This window comes from Coprinopsis cinerea (genome assembly GCF_000182895.1).
Source record: "Coprinopsis cinerea okayama7#130 chromosome 10 map unlocalized cont3.10, whole genome shotgun sequence".
NCBI lineage: Eukaryota > Fungi > Basidiomycota > Agaricomycetes > Agaricales > Psathyrellaceae > Coprinopsis > Coprinopsis cinerea.
In genome coordinates, this window is record NW_003307535.1 from 1,606,340 (window position 1) to 1,627,157 (window position 20,818).

General features: G+C 51.7%; 8 protein-coding genes across 8 annotated transcripts; 3 read left to right on the forward strand and 5 right to left on the reverse strand.

Annotated features, from left to right (window-relative positions):
* Positions 1 to 126: 126 nt before the first annotated feature.
* Positions 127 to 2,476, forward strand: CC1G_15327 (hypothetical protein; the record flags this gene model as incomplete). The annotated part of the gene is made up of 6 exons (XM_002910374.1): positions 127 to 555; positions 618 to 774; positions 826 to 932; positions 987 to 1,119; positions 1,176 to 2,161; positions 2,222 to 2,476. 6 exons carry the CDS (start codon positions 127 to 129, stop codon positions 2,474 to 2,476), a joined length of 2,067 nt encoding a protein of 688 aa, XP_002910420.1.
* An 898-nt stretch (positions 2,477 to 3,374) lies between these two features.
* On the forward strand, positions 3,375 to 3,953 carry CC1G_15328 (hypothetical protein; the record flags this gene model as incomplete). Its single annotated transcript, XM_002910375.1, has 1 exon — positions 3,375 to 3,953. One exon carries the CDS (start codon positions 3,375 to 3,377, stop codon positions 3,951 to 3,953), a length of 579 nt encoding a protein of 192 aa, XP_002910421.1.
* A 3,485-nt stretch (positions 3,954 to 7,438) lies between these two features.
* Positions 7,439 to 7,909, reverse strand: CC1G_02083 (hypothetical protein; the record flags this gene model as incomplete). The annotated part of the gene is made up of 1 exon (XM_001834295.1): positions 7,439 to 7,909. One exon carries the CDS (start codon positions 7,907 to 7,909, stop codon positions 7,439 to 7,441), a length of 471 nt encoding a protein of 156 aa, XP_001834347.1.
* Positions 7,910 to 8,066: 157 nt separating this feature from the next.
* Positions 8,067 to 9,983, reverse strand: CC1G_02084 (hypothetical protein; the record flags this gene model as incomplete). The annotated part of the gene is made up of 6 exons (XM_001834296.2): positions 8,067 to 8,537; positions 8,602 to 8,656; positions 8,732 to 8,949; positions 9,006 to 9,385; positions 9,455 to 9,896; positions 9,920 to 9,983. 6 exons carry the CDS (start codon positions 9,981 to 9,983, stop codon positions 8,392 to 8,394), a joined length of 1,305 nt encoding a protein of 434 aa, XP_001834348.2. The 3' UTR covers positions 8,067 to 8,391.
* Positions 9,984 to 11,964: 1,981 nt separating this feature from the next.
* Positions 11,965 to 12,422, reverse strand: CC1G_02085 (mitochondrial 37S ribosomal protein RSM19; the record flags this gene model as incomplete). Its single annotated transcript, XM_001834297.1, has 4 exons — positions 11,965 to 11,983; positions 12,042 to 12,155; positions 12,218 to 12,320; positions 12,377 to 12,422. 4 exons carry the CDS (start codon positions 12,420 to 12,422, stop codon positions 11,965 to 11,967), a joined length of 282 nt encoding a protein of 93 aa, XP_001834349.1.
* Positions 12,423 to 12,778: 356 nt separating this feature from the next.
* CC1G_02086 (hypothetical protein) lies at positions 12,779 to 13,573 on the forward strand (the record flags this gene model as incomplete). The annotated part of the gene is made up of 3 exons (XM_001834298.2): positions 12,779 to 12,877; positions 12,932 to 12,996; positions 13,054 to 13,573. 3 exons carry the CDS (start codon positions 12,779 to 12,781, stop codon positions 13,571 to 13,573), a joined length of 684 nt encoding a protein of 227 aa, XP_001834350.2.
* A 485-nt stretch (positions 13,574 to 14,058) lies between these two features.
* CC1G_02087 (STE/STE20/PAKA protein kinase) lies at positions 14,059 to 17,396 on the reverse strand (the record flags this gene model as incomplete). The annotated part of the gene is made up of 8 exons (XM_001834299.2): positions 14,059 to 14,599; positions 14,666 to 15,000; positions 15,055 to 15,154; positions 15,209 to 15,491; positions 15,591 to 16,485; positions 16,544 to 16,685; positions 16,743 to 16,991; positions 17,046 to 17,396. The coding sequence occupies 8 exons, from the start codon at positions 17,394 to 17,396 to the stop codon at positions 14,522 to 14,524; spliced, it is 2,433 nt and encodes an 810-aa protein (XP_001834351.1). The 3' UTR covers positions 14,059 to 14,521.
* A 1,245-nt stretch (positions 17,397 to 18,641) lies between these two features.
* Positions 18,642 to 19,999, reverse strand: CC1G_02088 (hypothetical protein; the record flags this gene model as incomplete). The annotated part of the gene is made up of 4 exons (XM_001834300.2): positions 18,642 to 18,753; positions 18,806 to 19,006; positions 19,052 to 19,084; positions 19,245 to 19,999. The coding sequence occupies 4 exons, from the start codon at positions 19,997 to 19,999 to the stop codon at positions 18,642 to 18,644; spliced, it is 1,101 nt and encodes a 366-aa protein (XP_001834352.2).
* Between the last annotated feature and the right edge of the window lie 819 nt (positions 20,000 to 20,818).

A 20,818-nucleotide genomic window follows, 5' to 3' on the forward strand; every position in this document is an offset into this window, starting at 1 on the left:
GGTGAGGTGTAGAAAAATCAGTGGAGGCGGATCGTGCCAGTGCGATTCTCACCGTGTTTGTCCGCAAAAACACGTGTACCCCTGGGGCTAGAAACAACCACTCGGATTGTTTCTTCTTTCCTCCAAATGTCTAGTCGACGTCGACGACGCCGGATTTTGGACGACAGCGACGACGAGAGCACGGCCAATGACTACCCAGTGGCTCTACTTGATGCGGCCAGGGAGGAGGACTGGGATTCGCCAACGAAAAATAGAAGGACTGTGACCATCAAGCCGAAGCCGCGCCAGGATATTGGGAGGCGCAAGAAACAGCGTGTTGAAGAGGAGGTGGTCAGGGGGAACCGGGAGTTATCAGAGATCGTGGATGATCCCGTCTCGGGAAACTCGGAGATCGAACCTGCCCATTCGGGCAGTCCCGACACTCAGTCCGAGATATCCGAACCTGATTTGGACGCCTTCGTGGACGCAATAAACGCCCATGTCGCGGGCTTCTATCACCTGGAGAGGAATCTCTTCGTGGTTCAGGGATGGGATATTGAAAGGAAACAGACGACGGTGAGTAAAAACTCCCAGGTAGCGTCATGTTATGTCTGTTCAGAGGTTGAATTCCTCACCAGGACCATTGGCACCACCTGGAGTACGAGACTTTGGACGGGGAAATCCTTGTCGCTTGTACTTGCCCCAGTGGCATGGAGGACGCCTGCGTGCATCAGGCCTTTTTCAAACATTTCGAGATCGAGTCGCTGATGGATATGCGGGAGGAACGGAATACAGGTATGCCTGGGATATATTCGGTATCTGACTAGAGCTTTACTTGCCGTCCAGAGTCCCCTGCAGTATTGTTCCTTCAACGCTCCTTGCCCACAGAGGAGGTGGTCTCAATGTTCTCGGTCCAGTCATCTTCAAGCTCTGCACTCAGGGGGCGGGCGATCGTGCGTCATACGGGATCATCGGAGACTTGGGTGGGCACCTGGAGATGTTCCAAGGACCACGGCCAGGGTGGTTGTGTTCACGTCAGGCGGGTTCAAGAAATGGTAGGAGGACTGGGAGATATAGTCGAAGGATCTGGGCGAGAAGGTCGAAGTATTAATGAAATTGCAAGGTCCTTGACCGAGTTAGGTGCGTCCGAACTCTCTTTGAACGGGAGAAGACGTTACTGATACACATAATATCAGGGACTGCTAGATCTGGGACGATCTCGTACCGCCGCATACACGTACCTGCATGGGCATCCTTACCAAATGATCCAGAGTTGTACCCTCGCCCTCTGCCATTTCGATCTGTTCCGGATGGGCCTCTGCGTCTGGACATGGATGGGTCCTGTCCCTGTGCTTCTGGAAGGACTAAATTCAATCCAATGGGTCCTATTGAACTTCGCCAATGCAGGATCTATACCTTTTCCGTTGCGTTGGAACACACTCTCGAGGTCCAACGCTGCCCAACGTGTCCGCCTTCTCGACGCCGCTACATCGGGCCTGATCTTCGTGATCGAGGCCTCTTCAACTACAACAATTCGATTTTGGTGTCGCACGAGCTGCTTGACGAGTATACAAGTGCCTACACTTTGTCTGAAACGCCGTTCTCCGCATGGGTTCAACACATGGCGCGACGGTACAGGAATTCGGGTCAAACCTTTATGGGGGAAGACCTTTTCCGAGCGATATGGTTCAGCTACGTTTCCCTACAGCAGTACGACGACGACATGAAATGTGCGCGATGTGGAGACTTCCCCGAGACCGTCATTTGGGACGGAATTACCCTTGCCTTCAGCCGCAAGCATCTTCGAAGTACACTCAAGCCACCGACAACCCCATCTGCCGAATCTCTGGTCCGCGAGCGAATCCGGTATCAGCCACACCAGCATATCATTCAAAATCCCAAGCTGCGACGGACGATTCGTTTGGTTATGGATCCCCCGAGTCTGGACAGCCTATCTGATTGGGAGGAAGAAGAACTGTCCATGACCACCGGTTCGCCTACGAAGGCAAACCGATTATGGGAGGCCAAATTGATACAGGACCACCTGGATCGTCTGGACCGCGTGAAGGAAGGGCTTCTCGAAATTTGCCCAGCCCTGTCAAACCTTTTCGACAATGTGTTCAGGTTGACTTACGCCCAACGAGAATCGCCATCGAGCGTATGCAAGAACTTCTTCCGACAGGTAAGCGCTTTATTACTTCTGTTCTGCAAATGTGTCAGGTATCTGATAATGGGCTTTTAGATATCTGCAGAAGAATCAGTTTTGCAATTAGTAAATGCGCCATCGATGGACGCTATCCGTTCGTTCTTGCAGAATCCTTGCTCTGATCGGTTTTCACTATTGATCCCCATCCCCGCGGTCTACCAGCTCTTCAAGGCCTATGAAGACACCAACGCTTTGGTTCCGGTGCTGAGATGGATTCTCGAGCGCGCTGAAGAGGTTCTAAACGGCTTGAAGGTCGAGTCGCCTCTTCCCGAAGGGGTGGTATCCACTTGAAAAATCTCTTTTTTACGGTAATTACCGTGTTTTAGAAATGTCCGTTACCGTAGGTAAGTAATTCCTCGGTAATACCGAGCGATATTTATTTTTCCGGTAATTACCGAGCGAAAGATCGCTCGGTAATTACCGCACGATTTCGCCTGCGGCGAAATCGTGCTGTGAACCCAAACACTAACAAACACTAAACCAAACCCTAAGGACCCTAAACCAAACCCTAACAAACAAACCCTAACAAACCTAACCCTAAATTACTATTGAACGTAACGTAAAATAAATATATACCCTGATCCCTAACCCTAACCGAACCCTAACCGAAACCCAACCCTAAACCAAACCCTAACCAACCCTAAACCTAACCCAAACCCTAACGGGCACCCCGGGTGCACACTAATCTTATCAGATGTCGCCCCGAGAGGCCATAATAAAATAAGAGTAGACATATAACTTTTAAAATGTGGCTTTTTGATACATAATCAATCCCATCAATAATTTCGCATTCCGATCGATTAGAAACCGATGCTCCGGCATTACCGAAGCATAAAAAAGGCTTCCGGTATTACCGAGAGGCAACTGTCGCCCGGTATTACCGAAAAAAAGCGATTTTCTCGGTAATACCGTAAATAATGATATTTACGGTATTACCGAGGGTATATAGCATGGTAAAAGTTGCCGGGGCATTTTTCCGGCAACAGACATTTCTAAAACGCGGTAATTACCGTAAAAAAGAGATTTTTCGGCTGGATACTAGTGTCCCGAAGTGGAGCCCCGCGCATTGGGTTTGGATTCTGTCCCCCACCCGGAGGACTGGAAGAAGGTATGTTTGCAGGTTGTAATATATACCCCGCTCACTTCACTGACCTATTGGTGCTGCATGAAGACCGGATGCCTATATGCGATGCCCCAGGTGCGCCATCGGCCACTGTATCCAGGCCTTAGGGAGGATGGGCGCAAAGATAAGTCGGGGAAGAGGGGGGACAAATGCGGAAAATACTTCGCCCAATATGGTGAACAACGCCTGACGGGGGGTATTATGGTGGCCTGGTGCACGCACAGCATCTGCTACGGGTTCCATTGCATCGCTGAGAGCGAAGGTCGGGATGACGTCTTCGCAGCCATGGTGACCCGCTGGCCTGTGGCTCCTAAGCGGGTGATCTACGACTTTGCTTGCGCGTTGGGGCCATATTGTATGCTTCGCGAGCCTCATTTCTTTCAAAACACACACTTTGCTATTGACCATTTCCACAGCACTGGGCATAGCAAGTGCTCTCGCGCCGCATTCTTGTCCGAATATGCCAATACCGATCCACGTTTGGTGTCCATCAACTCGAGCGCTGCGGAGTGTGGCAACAGTGCTCTGAAGAGAATTCGCAAATCGGTCAGCTACATGTCTCAATCGAGGGCAATAATTTACACCAAGACGTTTTTGTCAGTATGGAATCGGATTCGCTTGCGGAAGGCGCTTGGTCTAAAATAATACAAGTGCTGTTTTATTGACAACTGAATAAATGTACATTTTTACGCTATGGGTGCCTTTCGCTGGGCGTAGTTGGGGCGAAAATAGAGTTGCCTTCCCGGCATTCGGTGCAACTAGAGCTGGAGCGTGACAATGGGTGTATGTCTGGTGGTTTTCTGATACCGGATCCGGGCGGGTCGGGGCTAACAGTGGTGAAGTCATTTTGCCCGGCATCCGGGAGGTTGGCAGTGCGTGTGTGTTGTGCGGTTTTCTGTTCCTGAATCCGAATGGGTTTAGAAGTGATCGGATGAAGTCGACGCCCCGGCATTGAAGACTGAGGGTGATGGTGCTACACATTACATTACCGCGTCTCACTCGGGGTATCCCGAGACTGGCTCCAGAGATCTCCCGGTGTTCCGGTCCCATAAGACTGGAAGTCAACTCAAGTCTGGCTGCGCTGAAATTACAGGTCTTGCCCGGCTTTGTGAAGGGCCTGGAGGGTCACACACCATCGTCTAGAGTTGCATGAGGTGAGGTGAGGTGGCGGGTCCTTATTCTACGTCGAGGGAGAGGCATACTGTATGCTTCGGTTCTTCCGGCACTGCGTTTTGGTTCTAAGGAAGCCAGACATAAACCAAAGGGCAATTTGTTTGTAATGGACGCATAGCGATATTCATTTTATTCATTTGAATCCTCTCCTCGCGCGGTTGTAGAGATGCAGTTTCCCAAAACCGCAGAGGCAGGGATGCAGTTTCCCAAGACTGCCCAGGTTATGGCCCGTTATGGCAGTTTCTCTGATGATAGCTCGTTGTAATGAAGACAATCGCTTATAATCTCACGTGATATATACCATACGTGTAGGGGTCGGACATTCCTACCTGTACTGTCCCTCACCCCTTGTTCGTTTACACCACATGTTCGTTTTCACGGTTTCCACTGCCCCGATCGTCATATAACTTGGTATACAGTTATTCTGAGTGAATCTGAGCATGATTATGTACTTTAAATGACGAAAAACGAAGGGGAATTGGTGAAACCGAACGAGGAGGAAATATGGCCTACATCAGTGCCATCACATCCATCAGCTGAAAGGCGCGTCCCCATAGGCTCGTACACAGCGGAGTTGAGTAAAGACGATGGCCCATCACCATCAAAACGAACAAGTGGTGTAAACGAACAAGAGGTGAGGGACAGTATGGTATGATATAACATACCTGTTGTTAAACGGCTATCCGCTCTACCGACGCCGACGATGACGAGAAGTACTACCAAATATTGCTTGTTTGAATTCCCCTCCATCACTCTCACTTTGAACCGGAAACCTCTTCTGACATACATGGCACTTGTCTACCCCAGGATTCTGCGGCAACAGCGTCGAAAGGCAGTTTATGCAATAATGAGAGCAAATATCATCAGAATGCGGCTTGTAGACGACGTTCCTCGCACACGCAACGCAGGCGTACGCTTTTTGACGGGGTTTCTGGATGATGCTGTTGCCGTATTGGGCGTTTTGTCGTGAGAGGGAGCTGGTGCCAACCCAGAAGAAAGCGTTAGATTAGGCTTCAGAGGCGAGGTCTGAAGGTAAACGTACGGCTGTGGAGGGTGCGCACCAGGCGCATCAGGGTACAATCTGTAGTATTCCTCTGGAGAGACGAAACCACCAGGGTATTTAGGTTCGTTGTAAGCCATTACTATGGGCTGAAGGTGAATTTTACAGAGTCGACCTGCGAAGTACTTCTTTTGACCTGGGATGAAGAGATCAGGGACGGATACATAGTACCCTTCAACTCCTTTTATATACCTCCCCTACCTACGGGGCATTCGCGTTCAATGGTCCAAGCCACAAACTCGATGCAAGTGTGGCGCGTCCGTGTAAAGCAATTGTTCGCTGAACGACAGTGGCCAAGTCCAAAACCTCTCAACGGTACAGCACAACAAGCTAATGCAGAGGTAGGCCCCTCTCGAGCTGGTTGTTAAGGAAATAAGAGAGTCGTTTCTGCAGTCGTGCAACGAGGTCTATATTCTAATATGCTGCAAGTATCCCTACACACACGTACACACACCTCTGCGCACTAGTCACTCTGTGCTGTGGTGAACCAGGTCATGGAAGAACCTTTGAATGAGATACCATGTCGTCCATTGTCTCACAGCATTCGGTCATTCGACGCGGTGCAGAAAGGACCCCTGCGCCTGGAAGAGTGGCGGGCTGAATCCTGCTTACAATAATAGCCAAGGTCTTTAGTACGGAGGTGATCATGTAGACTGTTGCCTCTCCATTCCACGGTTGCCAGGAAACCACCGGTCTCCGCGCGCCTACAATTAGCGCTCTATCCAGACTATCCTTCGGTCCTGGACAAACACAGTAATCATAGGATAAAACCGAACCCAAGTAGGCTTGTACAATCGTAACAATCGGTGATAAATCAACAATCTCTTTAGGCAAACAAACCCACTCCTCTAGGACCTTTAAACCATTGATGCGCCTTCGAATCCGAACGCGCAGCAGCAGGCCCAGGACGACCCATCCTATCGCTTGTAGTACCCGGAGCGGACAACATTTGGATACATATAATCACGAAGGGCAATCCGGGCCAGGAAATCGTAGACCAGACATTGGATGTAGCAGGTTACCAATAAAGTTACCACGAAGTAGTGGGACCAGGACACGGTGCGGGCGGCCCTTGGCCTTGGAATACGCGCCCTTAAAGGACGGAGGTTGGACGTCACGGCAGGTAGCGTCCTCCGGACATTCTTCGTGCCAGTGCCTGCATGTTGCATGGGTGGAGTCGTTGGTGTTGAATTGGTGGGCCCGTTCCGGGAGTTCTTCTGAGCGCGCTTTCTCTGAGCATTAGGACCGCTGGGACCCGGACCTTCAGCGGGTGTGTCGGCGCTAGTAAGAAATGGGACTTTGAAGTTGAGCATTATTAGCGAAGAAAGGAGGGACTTGGCTGAAGACAACTGGATGTGTCCCGTCCCCCCTTTTATAGAGTGGGATTCTACTGGGAAAAGGCTGACCATCGAGGATGAGTTGGCTTCGAAAGGCTAATGGGCTATGCACGCATATTCTCAACAGCAGTGACTGAAAGCAACAGGTAGCTAGGGAAAAGGGAGGTCATCTACCGTCCTTGTATAGCCGACTTTGTGGTATCAAGGGTCTTGAGGGTAGCACTCCAGTCAATTGAGGACCCACAGTCGAATTTCTGGAGAGCGGTGACTGCAACTCCCACTTTCACAGCTTTCAAACCCAGGCTGAAACTGTCCAAGAGTTGACAACAGTTTAAGTGCCTTTGGTGAAAGTCGTAATACGGTATGTGCACAGCAGCTCCATTAAATTGGTCCCCGAAATGCGACGTACGCGTGAAGTGTGGCGACGAGTTTCTCTATAGAGTGATGCAGAAAGCAGTGAAATTAACGTGAATTATAATCCGATAGTAGTACTAAGCACATCATCAGTCAAACAAATACAAAAGAATTCCATCCAGAACACACCTCTAAAGCAGCACGGTCTACGACTGGCCCGCCTTCTTCGCCTCCTTGGGCTTCGCAGCTTCCTTCTTGGCAGCGGGCTCCTCAACAGGCGTCGCCATCTCCCCAATCTCCGCTCCAAGCTCCTCATACCTCCTATTGAACCTGCCCAACCTCCCAGTCGTCCCACTCTCCTCCTCCACACCACGTCCGCTGGCAGCAGCAGGGTTGTACATCGGGTTGTTCGTCGTGTCCCTCGTCAGCCGAACCAAACTCTTCGGCGACGTCGTCCATTGAATAAAAGAAGTTCCGTCCGAGCGGATGACTTGTTGCGGGAATTTGGGGACGACGGGGTTGGGCAGCACGGGTGGTCGTCGTTTCCAGACGTGTGCGCGGCCGTAGGGTGAGTTTGAGATGAGGCGCCGTTGGCAGGGGGCATTGTTATAGCATATTGAGTTTTGGGTGAGGGATTTTAGGGAGGAACGAGCGTGCTGTGGCCGGCAGAGGTTCATGGTGGTTGTTTTGGTGCGCGCTCGCTGGGCGGAACGACCGTGAGCGTGACGTCGGAGGAAAATCAAAATGTTCCCAAGCCTTTGTTTGGTGGAGACGTGTCATCCTAACAACGCGTGACGGTGGGCTTCTGGCGCTAATTCGTCAAGTGCATTATGTGCATAGATAAATGATGAAATTGGCCGGCCAAAACGTACAGCGAAGGGATACAAGTACATAGGGGATGGTACAGAATATACATTAGTGAAGGTTGGGGACATTTGAGCGCACATAAATGATACATGAGCATGGGGAATGTTTTGATTACAGTTTTAAACACGGGGATTGCAGAAAGAAAAGTGAATCGAGAAAAGAAAGCCCTCCTGCGGCTATAGTCCCTGAGACAATCATAAACGGCCCTTTCCAACTGGTGCGAAAGTATTGCCAGTGGAGCACCAAGCCATTGACTGGGCAAGTTCTCAGTCCCTCTTCGCATCGCCGGCACTTAGCCAGGCCTGCGAGCAGGAACAGAAACAACCAGCCCATCGGCATTCCACTCTGGTGAGAGCAGCATGGGTGCGTCTGCGGCAACGGGTCTCCCGTTGTTCCAGTTCTTGATGGTACTCTTCAGCTTGAGGTGTTGCTTACACTCTACGCCACGAGGTTGATTGATTCCACTCGAGTTTACAAAAGCGAATCGAGGGGACGGACGAACCTGGTTTATGCCTCTTCCAATCCTCCTTCTGACATTCTTGTCCACAATACACTACCTATTCCGAATACCGTTAGCAAGCTATCCCTTCCTCGTACCATCTCACGAGCTCGGAGAAAGAATGAAGACAAACCAGACGACAAGCAGAACACCTCTTAAACTGCGCGACTTCCGTCTCCCTCGCCGAGCACCCAACATGATTGCACGTTCTCAGGATAATCTCCTTGACATCTTCCCGGCTATTAACCCAATTCCACACGTCGGGTTTCATCCACAGATCCTGTCCATACCACAAGTAATCGTGCGCGTCTTCAGGGCCGTTGGGCGCTCTCGGGTTATGATTGACCGTTTCTAAACCACAAGCGTCAGTACAGTCGCCTGAACCGATAATGAAGCGTAATACACACCAGGCCTCGTCTTCTTCCCCAAAATCTTGACCAAAATATGCGGATTCGAAGCAGCCGCCACCCTCAAATACTGCCTGCTCTGCTCACAATCCCCATACAGCTTGAACGACGCCAGCGCAGCCGTATGCATCAAATCACAGAAACACTTCTTATACTGACCCAAGCCTTTCTCCTCTTCGGGCGTGTAGGGCTTTGGGTTCGGCGGAGAGTAGATTGTCCCCCCGCGGGGAGGGGTGCGTTTACGGTCGGGCGCGATCCACTGTTGCGCAAAGGAGAGCGCGTCGGCGTAGCGCTTGTTGCGGATGAGTGCAGTGCCTAGGCTTTTGCGGATTGAGAGGTTATCGCCTGGTCGGAGGCGGAGGAGTTCCTCTTGTACAGCACTATAATTAGAGCCATCAGCTATACCGCCAACTAACGAACTTGAAACATAAACCGAAAACGATCCTCACGTAGACTTGGAATACCTCCCCGTCTCCCAATAAACCTTCTCCTGCGCCTGCAGCACGCGCATATACGGCCTCGTCTCAAGTATATCCCAAAAATTCCCCACCTGCCCTCCATCATCGTCAAAACACTTGGGCCCAAACCTCTCTTTGAGCATCAAGCGCCCTCGCAACTCGGCTCGCTCGAGCATCTTGATCGTCTGCTCGACGGTGGGGCAGAGGAAGGCCATCTCGACCATGGCGTCGAGGTTGTTGCGGTCGTCGAGCGCTTTGAGGAGGTGCGGGAGGGCTTCTTTGGGTTTGCCCTTTCGTGCGAGGTCGCGGGCTTTGTTGAGGCTGGATACGAAGGAGGAAGGGGATGCGTTAGAGCGGTGCACATGGAACGTCGAGGAGAGTAGTGGAGGACGAGATGGAAGCCAATCCGCAATCCATCGATAACAAAAATAAGCTACAAGCGGAAAGATAACCCACCTCGCTTCAGATTCAGCACTGACAATCCCACCCCCACCAATCCCCAACGCACCCTCAAACCCATGTCGCCGGTTCATCTCACTCGATGCTCCAAACCGTGGATGAATGAGAGGGTTCCAACCGGCCAGTGAACCACTAATACCGCCCCTTGAAGAAGCCAAACCCGCCAACTATAAGTAGTCTTCAAAAACACGAGCGCCTAACCACAACTGCTGTAAAGAAAATGCCGAGCGCACTGCCAATACTAATCGTGATAAGCGCTGGAACCAGACAGCGAGCGCCGGATACACCGGAACAAAGGGAAGTGCAAAGGAAGGAAGGGGGGTGCCTTACCGGAAGGCAGTTCCACAGCACAAAGGGCTTTTATAGCTTTCGCTATCAATAATAGCTCAGGTTATTTCTATCGTCACCGCCTTCTGCCTCGCACCTCGGGGGTTCTAATCAAGTGCTAATCAGCGAGTCACTTGAGCTGCATGACGGGTGGCTGTGAATTCCAAAAGAAGCGTCTGGGTGCGTCGCTGTGCGGCGAGTTTCGTTGAGAACCCTTGGGATTGCTTAATCGGGTGGCGGATGTGACGAGTGTGGTTCCTGCGGATGTACCCATAGACGAGGCAGTGACCATCCTGTCCAATCAAACGTCCTTCCTCTGTCGATCACTGCAGCTGTTATCAAGCACACCTCAGCCCACTGGTGTGCTCGGTGCGATAATCTAGTAAAAACTGGGCTATGGGTTCGTACGGTCACCATGGAATGACGAGCCACAATCCACGATCACCATGGACATATGACGCGCAACTATATCGCCTCGCGGCTTAAAGCTGTAAAAAAGAACGCCTCAACGTGTACTTAATGTCGATCATACTTGGTTTTCGAAGAGTGATAGAGTGAAGTGTTTGCAGTCATGAATGACCCGTAATCCTGGCGCGGGTGGAAAGGGGGATACCGTAGAGCAAGTTTTTGGAGGTGGAGGGCTCCAGAGGCAGTCGACTGACTCGGTGGAACGGCGAGTCGTGGGACTCGACCTGAAATGAAGAGGGAGAAAGACATCTTGAAGCACCAAGTCCAATCGAAGTGTTAATCCACATTCCTAGGCAACAGAGGAGAGTGACACTCCATCCTCCCGTGCCATAGGCCTGCCTAGCCTAGATCAATTCATTAGAGCTCCTTCCAAAAGACAATAGACCAGACAACTGACCCACAAAAAACCAACCCCATTTTCCATACACGACAACACCCCAACACACCATGAAGAGAACCGCTGAGTTGGAACTGGTGCGGTGTTCAATCGTTTCTGTCGAGGCTGTGAGCAATCATGTTTGGACTCTTCACGTTCCAGTGTCCACTTTCTCTGCCTCGGGAAGTGTGATCTCACCAGCCATGCTCCCGCGTAGAATGGAAGTCGGAAGCCAGGAAAGACAAGACAGAGCCAGCTCTAAAGACTGAACAAAGGACACGAGTTGGAATAACATCCATCCGGAAGCGCACGCGAATGATAGGGATGAACGAAACGTGCCCAAGTGCTGGAAGTACAGTCAGCTCAATACATTGACTGGACACGACAGACGTCACCAAACCCACCATGGCCGTGCTCTGTCACGCAAACGATCTTGTTATGAGCTCAAAGAACATTGTCGAAGCAAAGCTGTAAAACCCCAAGGCGCGGCAAACCAATGACAAGGCTCGTGGTGTACCAGAGCCTCAAGTGGAGATACGTTCGTATCGGCGTTCTTGTGCTTTCCATATAGCATAAGAAAGAGGGTCCTTCCCCAGGAGGCAAGGTTCACCCATAGGCGGTTCATCAGGCTGAGCTTTGGAGATGTCAAATGATATATTAAGTAGGAAGAGGTCACCGTGAGGCCCTATCCTCCTATGTCCTAAGTATAACACCACAACCGGAATACACAACTTCTCCGGCGCGGCTCCGCCTTGGTTTCGAGTTCGGTAGAGCCTGAGGGCGTCCAGCCGTACCGGGAAGGCGAAGGCTGCGGTGGAGGGATTTTGAGAGCATGGCGCAGCAGGGACCATAAGATACACATATATGCCATCTATGAACGCTTCGTTTGCCTGAAGATACGAGACCTCAATCAGCATTAGAACGCCATAGAAACGACGCACAACACACCTGAAAGTAAACCTCTTCCTCGTGTGCGCAAACTCTCCCAACTTGTGGCCAACCATGTCCTGCGTCACGAGCACTGGGACATACTCCTTGCCGTTATGAACGCCAAACCGAACTCTACACGTCGGGGTCAGGACTCGGTTCTTCCAATTGAAGGCCAAAAAGCCTACTAAACGCACCCAACAAAGTTTGGCAGAATAGTACACGAGCGAGCGGTGGTGTTAATGGTAGTATGGTTGGTAATGGCCTCCTTCAAATTAGGGAACGAAACAAAGTAAGGGCCTACCAAACACTCTATTCAGCATCATCACACTCAAATAACCAAGCACAGTACTCACCCTTCCAGGCAGACCTCCCCTTCTGCAAAATCTGCGTAGGGCGCATTTCGACGACGACGGGAACAACGACGAGCTCAAGCTACCCGCGACCGCCGACCGTTTCGCTGGAGAATCCAGTTTTCCACCACGTGACATCCGTGATCCGCGCATCAAGCCGAAACAAGGTCCGAGGTCCTCCGCTCGGCGCCCCTAAGTTTGCTTTGGTTCCAGCCCCTTTCTTTTCGCTGCTCGAAACCGCGCCGCCTCAAGAACTGAGCTGCTCCCAGGGGAAATCGAATTCCCTGATGCCCCACCACTAAAATCCTATTACCACATGGCTTAAGCAGACGGGTTTTAGAAACGACTTGCGTGGAATGCAGGGCTTTGTGGCTTGCTCTTTCCCTTGATCTGCCCCTCGAGACGATGGTCTTGGTTCCTCGACGTCCGCAGGATGTACCGCTGCAGGGAGCGGTGACTCAGGAAGAAGGAGACGCTACAGAGTCGAAGCCTAAAGGTCGAACTGTACGCTGCTCATCCAGTCTTTCCTCCCCAATTATTGACAATCTCCTCGCTTAGAACCTGCTGGAATACACATTCCTAGTCTTCGGCCTCTTCGTAGTCGGGACAGTCCTCTTCCACAGGTTGGTCCAACCACCCCACAGGGCTTCCTCAGAGTTCCTGATAGCTTTTCCACTCAGATTATACTGGACAAGACGCCGTCTACGCGCTCTACACACAGCGTCCCAATCCCAAGGACAGGCCGCACACTCAATAACAGTCGTTCGTCGATCTCGGAGGCCACGGTCCAACCCCCAGCACCATTCAGACCGCCAATCCAGGCACCACCACCGCCGCGACACCAGCCACGCCTCCGACCTCCTCACCCAACAACCCCATCTCGACTACACCTACACCTACTCTTACGCCTACCCTTCGTACCAGGCTGGAGCAAACGATTCAACGTCCGGTGGAACCAGTCTCCAGGTACCACCTATAGCATACGCAGGTGGGACAGCTGGACGAAGAGCAGACCCAGACAAGGATGCTCCCCTACCACGCTACGAACCAGAAGGGGGTCCACCCAAGTACGACGAGATCGCACGGGTACCATTAGACGCTACCGACGGCCAGAGTCTGACGGCCCAGAGCCGCCACATCCACCAACACAGGCTCATCAACACCGTCCACCCTGACCTCCATCACCATCGTCCTCCCTGACAGTGAACGACCCTCGTAAGCAGCGTGCAGGTCGCAAGGAAGCAAGGGTACCGGTACCAGCGGCCTTGAATGGGTGGCAGAATCAAAGATTGGGTTACTAGAATGGAATTCTCTTTCTTGAACTCGGGATTCTGTAAACAAGTATCGAACATCTGTATGAATAGCTTTCAACAGGATATCAGACGGCCGGATTCCTCGCTCTGATGACTAGCAGGCAATGTCCTCGGATTCGCAGGCAATCCGGACTGAGATGCTGACACCCTGATTCCCATACAATAGCAATGGAAACAGAGAAACGATCCCCCAATGTAACCCTTCCGAGGAGAAAAGTGGGCCGTCAGGACGAAAAGGAAGTGAGACATGAAACAGAAGGAAGAGAATCAACGAAACACAGTGCAACCTGTATTTCCACGAAAAACAGGCTCATTCCAACATGTCGTAGGCTTCATAATGACGAACCCCCCAACAAATCCACGAAAGAGAGTAAGAAACAGGCGAAAAAAAGAGGTTACACATTCGGCAACAAATACATGGAGGGTGTAGCAAACAAACAGACAAGAGGGGGGTAATAATAAAAGACAAAAAAAAGGGATCTCGTAATTGTAAAAGAACAAAATGTGCAAAAGGAAGGAGGAAGGGAAAGATAGAGAAGAAGAATTTACAGAAAGCACCTGCTTAAAAGGAGACAACGTCGAAAAAGGGGGGCACCGAGTGAAACATGTAAATTCCAGGCAACGGTAGAATGAAGGGCACACATGAGGTTTAAAGAAACAAGACAGAAAGACGACGAAGCATTAGGGGGGATAGTTCATGGTGAGGGAGGTCGTATCCTTAAATCTTGAATATCGGTATATGGGTGGAACAAAAACAAACAAACAACTATAAGAAGAAACACAGATAGACGAAGAAAGAACGAATCAATCAATCATAAACGACCAACACAAGCGTTTAGGACGCTTGCTTGGTCTTGAAGCGCAAAAGTGGAGCTAGCCCGGACAATTGGCACGCCTTTTTCAAGAACTCGTGCTGTAAAAAGGCAGGTACCGCGGCGATCAGCATCGGCCCACCTCAAAGGAAAAAAAGAGCACTCACATCCAAAAGTTCAATGGCAGTCGCCCGACTAGCAACATCCACGCAGAGACACACCGCCAAGAAGCTCTTGAGCTCCTTGCTCAGAGCCTCAGGCTTCTTCAGAGTGGGAGTTCCGTTGGTAGCGATCAGATACAGCGCCTTGAGAGGTTCTTCGTCGAGATAGGGAGGCTCGTTCTCAATCATCTCAATCGCCATGATACCAAGCGACCAAATATCGACCTTGGCACCGTACTCCTTCTGCTTGACGACTTCGGGAGCCATCCAGTAGGGAGTACCAACCATGGTCGCCCGCTTCGACTTCTGGTCCGTTAGTTTGGCGCAGAAGCCAAAGTCAGCTGTTGAAGAAAACGTCAGAATGTGGCGATAAATGTCACAGGGGGCACACGCACTGATCTTGACCCGACCCTGAGCATCGAGAAGGACGTTGTCGGACTTGATGTCACGGTGAATGATGCTCTGGCTATGCAGATGTTGCAAACCCTTGCAAGTCTACAGTCACGTCAACGTCAGTTACGTTCCTATCTCATAGCGCCAACCACGCACCTCCAAGCAGATACTCGAGATCTGATCTTCCTCCAACGTGTTATTCTCAATAACATCCGTCAACGCACCTCCCTCCATGTACTCCATGACCACCCATAGCTCATTGTTCTTCACGAGATACGAGTTCAAGAAGTTGACAATGTTAGGATGCTGCGACTCCTTCATCACCAAGATCTCATTGACGATGAGCTCTTTACGCGGCTGGTGTGAGAGATCCATCTCCTTGATCGCAACCTTCTTTCCGGTGGCAAGCTCCTTCGCAACATAGACGTGGCCAGACGCGCTAGAAGTCACAAAAAACGTCTCGTCAGTGACATCGCTCCAACAAAAAGTACCAACGAGGGAATAACAAAAAGAAACGATTGGCCTCGTGTTTACTCACCCTTGTCCGACTTTCTTAATCTTGCTGTAGATAAGCTTGGGGTCCTCGTCTGATACCACTTGACGCAGTTTCTCCATGATCTGAACCTCAGTCATGGTACTGATCCTCTTCTCCTTGGGCTTCTCCAATGCCGCAGCGGCAGCAGCAACACCGCCGGCAGGTTTCGCTGGCTTATCAGCCGCTTGGATCTGCACTTTCTTGGGCTGGAGGGGAAGAACCGGCGGTGGTCCCTCAAGGGCACCAGCGGGGCCTGTAGCAGGCTGCGTCGCCGGCTGAGCAGTCCCAGGAGCAGACTTGGAAGGCGCGAGAGGGGGTCGCTCTTGCTGAGCCCTATACGCCTCTCTTTCCTCTCTCTCTCGCTCGCGCTCGCGCTCACGTTCACGCTGCTCTCGCTCTCTCTCGCGTTGCTCCAGCCGACGCTGCTCCTGCTGCTGCTGGCGCTCGCGTTGCTCTTGCTGGCTTCTCTGGCTGGCGGATTGATGGATTCCAGGGGCAGTAGGGAGGGAATCGTTGCGGACGGGGAGAGGGACGGGGCCTTGCGGCTTCACGCGATTGCGGAGATCGTCGGTGGATGGAGTGACATCCTTGGGAGGCTGGGGAGGTGGCCGAGAGGCCGCGATGGGACGGGGTGGTGCTGCGCGGGTGGCTTGAGGAAGGGTGGGGACAGGCAGAGGGCCTCGGGGACCTTGCACAGAGGAGATGGCGTTCGCGACATGAGATCCGTTGACGTGTTCAGCTGCACGAGCGGCCGCGCTGGAAAGGTTATCGCTATCCGTGCCAGTAAGGCCAGGCGGTGAGGTCTCGTTGCGCTTGGGCAGTGGGCGGATTTCAGCGGGGCCCGGTTGCTTCCCAAGGCCTCCCAGGCCGGTCCCAGCGTTGAAGCGGGGAGGAGCACCTAGTAATGATAGCGTGGGATCAGAGGGGATCCCGAGCACGGGTATGTGACCACGCACCTATTGAGAGATCTTCCAGTTCCTGCTTTTGGCGATCCGTATAGAACTCTAGGACATCCAACACCGCTTGGGGATCCTTGGCATAATCCTCGCGAGTGATTGCAGATTTGGTCAGCAGCTTGCTCCATTGTTCGGGCAGACCCTTGAATTAATTGAGTCAGGACCAGGGGCACGGCAGAACGTTCTGATGAAGGCTTACCGTGAAGGCACCTGAAACAGGATCGAAACCGACGTGGACCTTGTGGACGAAATTCGTCGGGTTGCTGAAGCCCATCAGCGGGCTTCGCGAATACACATCGTCTTGCCAACCATAAAGCTCCTCATCGTTCTTCAAAGAAAGGAAATATCGCTTGTCTTTGGTCTCGAGTAGCAGGCAATATGGCTTCAAATCAGTGCGCTCAATGTTGGAGATGTCGCGAAGGAGAATCATGGTTTGGTGCGGTGAATTCTGTTAACAGCACTGATTAGCATATCCTTTGAAAAGAGGATATTCGTTACTCACTTCGTTCTTGTGTATTGTCAGGGCCTGCTCCCTCAGGATCAACCACTTTCTCTGCCATAGCCAGTTGCCAAATCCATCCTCCTTCATACTCACACTCCCGTTCCGCACAATCTGCTGGTTCATGGTATCGTCTGCGCCACGATTTGGTGTTCCACCGATCCCAGAGTACGACTGTGAATAGTTCTGGTTTATGGGCGTTGATGACGAGTAGGCGAAAGAAGGGTTGTATCCAGAGCTGGAGAGCAGGTTGTTCGACGAGTACAGCGGTTGTGCGTCGTTTCGTCTTTGCGGTGCCTGGGGTGCTGGTCTTGTTGGCTGGAGCGAGTTGGCTGAGACCTGGTGATAAGACATGGCCGTCGGACGAGGCTGGACGATATCGAGTGGGAGTTTGGCCGACGCCGTCGACGGTCACCAAGGAAGCAACTGGTCCAGGATCGAACGCGATGGCGAGCTGGGACTGAGGTGGCTCAGAGACGACGTTGGACGCTTGTGAGCGTCACTTGGAGCGTTGAGAGCGTCGTTACGATCGTGAGATTGGTCGTCGTGGTCGTCGTCGAGCGCGATGAGCTGAGGGGAAGGCTGCTCACTGCCGAGCCCGTTGTCTGAGATTGGGATTGTTTGGAGAAGGCACAGCCACACGGATCTTTCCGAGGCGATGTGCCCACGTTGCCTCCGCGCGCCTAAAGGACCTGTCTTGGTTCGCAATTTGTCTCTGGAATGCTCTTGAAGGCTCCGCCGGCGTCAAAGCAGGTGTCTGGGGAGGTCCCGAATTCACAGGATATTCCTACCTCCAGGTCCAAGCTCCAGGGGCCAAACCGGTGTAATGGACACTGAGCCCACAGTCGCAACAAACCACAATTCTTATGGCCTCTCTCCGACCCATTCTTACAGCATCAAGTGTATTCAGGAAGCATGTTGCTTCGTAAAGTTCGTCATTTCTTCATAAAACGTACATCAACATATCAAATGCCATAAGATAGGTGGTAAGTTCCTTTTCTAAACTCGTCATGGCGGTGTTTCAAGTTTCAACAGGAACACTTCTTCCAAGGCGTCCCACAGCGATAACAAAACTCTTGCCCGCACCGACACACCATATGATTACACCCATTCATTTTCTCAATGATAGAATGGCACCTCGGGCAGTCTTTCCAATTCGACTTCTTCGCCAACTGGCGCACCTGCTCCAACAACTGATTCTGTTCGCAATTGTCCCCCGGGTGTGTCTGGTTTTTGCATTTGGTGCACACCCCGACGCCGCACGCTCTGCACCGGATGTTGGGAGCCGTCCCTCTTGGTCCGATGAACGATGAACATTGGGCATTGGGACAGTACACCCGCTCTGGGGGTGGCGTTCCATACTCGAAACAGGCGGCTGCGAAACGCGAGCGGAGACGAGGATCGAGGAAATGGGCGACGGCGCGACCGTCGATCACTTTCTTGCAGCACTGGGGCGGGAAGCTTGCTTCGTCCTTGATGGAGCTCTCGACGAGCATCGTCACGCAAGACGGGCAGTACGGGTGGCCACACGGTGCTCGAAGACACTCGCTTTCCGCACATGTATCGCAACAACTTGTACACTCAACACTGGAGTCTAGGTCAGGGCCTTTGTCGATGGACCACGCCCCGGGAAACGTACTTTGCACGAGCTTTCATTTTGGCTGCCGCCTGGGCCATCTGGACCATCGCAATTTGACGCCTCAACTCCACACTGTTCATTCTCGTTAGGAAAGGGCTTGTCGATCGAAGTTCAACGAACTCACCGGTACGCTTTACACGCCATCGTGAATAGGGTCACGAAAAGCGGATGCTCGACTAGCAACTGACAATACGTTCGATCAGGTATCACTTGCTGGCTCTTCCATGCGACGATCTCCCTGTGGAAATCGATGTCCGCCTGCCTAATAAGCGCCGCCACCACTCGATATACACGTTTCCTAGTAGAGATCCCTATCAGCCAGCGCCTATTTGGACAGGAATCACAATCCATCATGGACAACAGCGCGCACCTTATTCCTGTTCCATCCTCCTCTGGATCTCCTCTACAAAGAAGCCCGCAGCAAACATAATCGCCACCGAAAGCGGAAAGAAGAGAGCGGAGCCAAAAACCGTTAGCCAAGATTCCCTCCATAGACATACGGAAACCGAAACGAAAAGGCGACAGAATGAATGAAAGAAGGGAACGGGAAGACCACGACTCACAATCCATCAACCCCGTCCATCACGACCCTATAGAACCTTTCATTCTGGGTCAAACTCTGACAACGTGTAACGGGCGGCAACTCTCTTCCATCCTGGACGGCATGAGCGACTTTATGATCGTCTACCGCAGCTTGTTCGTAAATTTCCAATGCCAACAAGTAGACGAGGCTGGGCTCGAAGACTTGTTCCGCGCCGATGAGCAGGTGCACCATTGGGGATAGGGACGTGGACGCGGACGTGCCGTTGCCCCCATTCCCGACAGATGAGACGGCGTCCAGGACTACGTGCAAGCGCTCGGCTTGTGACTGGATCAAGAACGAGCTGTCTTCTTCGGAACTTGGCCGTGGTGGAGTTAATACCGTGGCGCCGCCGTCGTATTCGAAGGACGTTATCGATTGTGATGAAGATGCGAGATGGGAAGAGTAGTAAGAGGAAGAGTGGGAGGATGCCGAGGAAGCGTCAGAAGAAGATGTGTACGATGGTGATGGCGATGAGGAAGAGCTGAATGAACTTGACGAGGACGATGGAGGGGACGATGTTGACGCTGAGGACGATGGAGGGCCGTACCGCATCGTCGACGGATGTCCCTGAGGGTGCGTTCGAGCGGCGGCGATCTTCTCATCGACGTCATATATTGTGAAGAGCACGTTTAACAGCGCAGAGCCCAACTCGAGGTTCTGCAATAGCTGAGAGCCGTCCTCGATGATGACGCCCGACGACATGCCGAGCGCAGCCATAGGCACTGGGTAGGACATCGACGAGGATCCAACGGCGAGCTTCACCAACGTCGGGTAGAAAGTGGAAGACTACAGTGGTACCACTCGAATGCGAGGAGTGGGTAATGTGCCAGTGGCTGCGATAGCGTAACGTGTTGGCCCTGCATGCCCACTTGGTTATATACCAATTTGGTGCCCTATCTTAGACGCTGAGTTCAATGAATAGGAAACTAGAACACATGACGGAATGTGATGATGTGTGGTATAGTAGAATAACGAGAGCATTCACTGGGACTGGGCCCAATAGATGCACATCTCCCTTCGATTGACTTTGATGATGCAGACTTGGCTAAATCGACTTTTCGGTCTCTCAATCAATAGAAAAGGGCATTTGTGAAGACAGGCAAGGGTGATAGAGCGACATGCATCGTTCCAAGAGCGGTAATCTTAGCTTAGCGAATTAGAGTATGAAGCCCTTACTAATGAAGAAAGAAACGCCTCGTTGCTCGGTAGATCTACGGAACGCATCTAACGTGGTCGAGACATCCTCTCGAAACAGCAAGGGATGAAATCCTCGCTTGTTCAACGTGGACGATTCTCCGATAGGTTGGCCGTTGTGTTGACCAATAGTCTATGTGTTACCGTACAACATACTTGCTTGGTCATGAATTTCCAATCCTCGTATTAAAGTCCCCGTTCTCTTGTGGAGAACACTTTCTTCTAGTCAAACCCGTCCATTTCCATGATTGAATTTGTGATACAGATGCGCGGTATACCAAACGTACTTACACTTACAGACAAACTAATATACTGAAGGATAAACGAGACAATAAAACAGAAAATCACAATAATAGACAT